At 47.9% G+C, this 1,260-nt stretch overlaps 1 protein-coding gene across 1 annotated transcript; it reads right to left on the bottom strand.

Moving 5' to 3' along the window:
* Positions 1-179: 179 nt before the first annotated feature.
* On the bottom strand, positions 180-848 carry Pmar_PMAR005522 (hypothetical protein; the record flags this gene model as incomplete). The annotated part of the gene is made up of 4 exons (XM_002772165.1): positions 180-290; positions 335-493; positions 541-685; positions 773-848. Coding segments are annotated over 4 exons (491 nt in total), but the record flags the coding sequence as incomplete, so codon positions are not given.
* Positions 849-1,260: the final 412 nt, after the last annotated feature.

The raw sequence follows: 1,260 nt of genomic DNA, 5'->3' as shown, positions 1-1,260 counted from the left end.
CTTTCCTCAGCTGAGCTCGAAATTCCATCACTTACTATAGAAGTTTACATACAAATTCAAGTAGAAGTGTACGAAAACCAACAGTAATTCCCCGAAAATTTCCTCATCATTTTCACATTCTCACCAACACATGTAGTTGAACATGTGCATACTCCCTCCCCACACACTGTTCGCCTTACAAGTCGTCAGCGGCTCCGAACGAGCCGTTTGTGACGGGCGGTCCCTCAGCAAAGCCAGCCCCGGCAGGTTGGTCAACGAAGAGGAGGTTCGCTCGGGTATTCCAAGAATACCTTAATCGGACATGTCATCATCATTTACACACAGTCCTTCTTACGGGTTCAGCTTGGTGCCATTTCCATCCTCATTAAGTCTGCAGGGTCCATTCTCTGAGAAGAGCCCTATCATACTGCTACACCCAGGCCCCCCGTTGAGCCAGAGGATGAGAGGATCTTGGGATGGATCAGAACGGGACTCGAACAACCAGAAGAATAGTCTGATGAGAGTCCGCATAGGTGGTGAAGCAGGTGTTCAAATGCTTACCTTCTTTCACCGCTACCATTGTAGTAACCGTGTACTTGGTTCACATCCGGATCGCAGAGACGCTTACCGCGACTCAAAAAAGATTTCGTGTCCATATCATTCTCTTCCTGGTAGGCTTGGGTCGGCTCAGCCTTATCTCTTGTGGCTGAAAGAAGGCAAGCTGTCACCTGTTGTCGCCTTTGTGGTCAACTCGACACTGGTATAACTGTGAGTATAACCTGAGTTGACTTACCTCCGGTATACATCATTTGAGCACCAACCCAATCGACCAGTGAGAGTAAGATGAGGAGGAGGCTGACGTGAGACATTTATAAGCTGCTCAAATCTACGATGAAGCTCGCAGTCGGTATGGTGTCACACCGTTAGTGTGGGTTGTGACCACCGCCTCATATCCGCACATATCAACAACATCTCGTGGTAGGATGAATTGCATATAACCTAATTATGAACAGCCCGGCTGTTTTAGCCCGTATGAGCTATGTCGTTTACGTGTATTACACGAGGACTATATCATCATTATACCATCTGTATTCAGACGTAGAGTCAATTATCTAAGTCGACTCTGTTCGCCCCTTCGAGATCCTTATCATGTTCTTCTCGTATATGCGTGCTACGCAGCACTAGAGTGATGTGGGATATTCGTTAGTGCATGCGTGCAGGCGCTGGTAAGCACGCGCGACAAGATGGAGACCACGTTCGCGATGACTTGCGATGCAGAAA

The sequence above is a fragment of the Perkinsus marinus genome, assembly GCF_000006405.1.
Source record: "Perkinsus marinus ATCC 50983 genomic scaffold scf_1104296961868, whole genome shotgun sequence".
In the NCBI taxonomy this organism is placed as follows: Eukaryota; Perkinsozoa; order Perkinsida; family Perkinsidae; genus Perkinsus; species Perkinsus marinus.
Note: the sequence above shows the minus strand (reverse complement) of the source record. Positions and strands in the feature narration are given on the sequence as shown.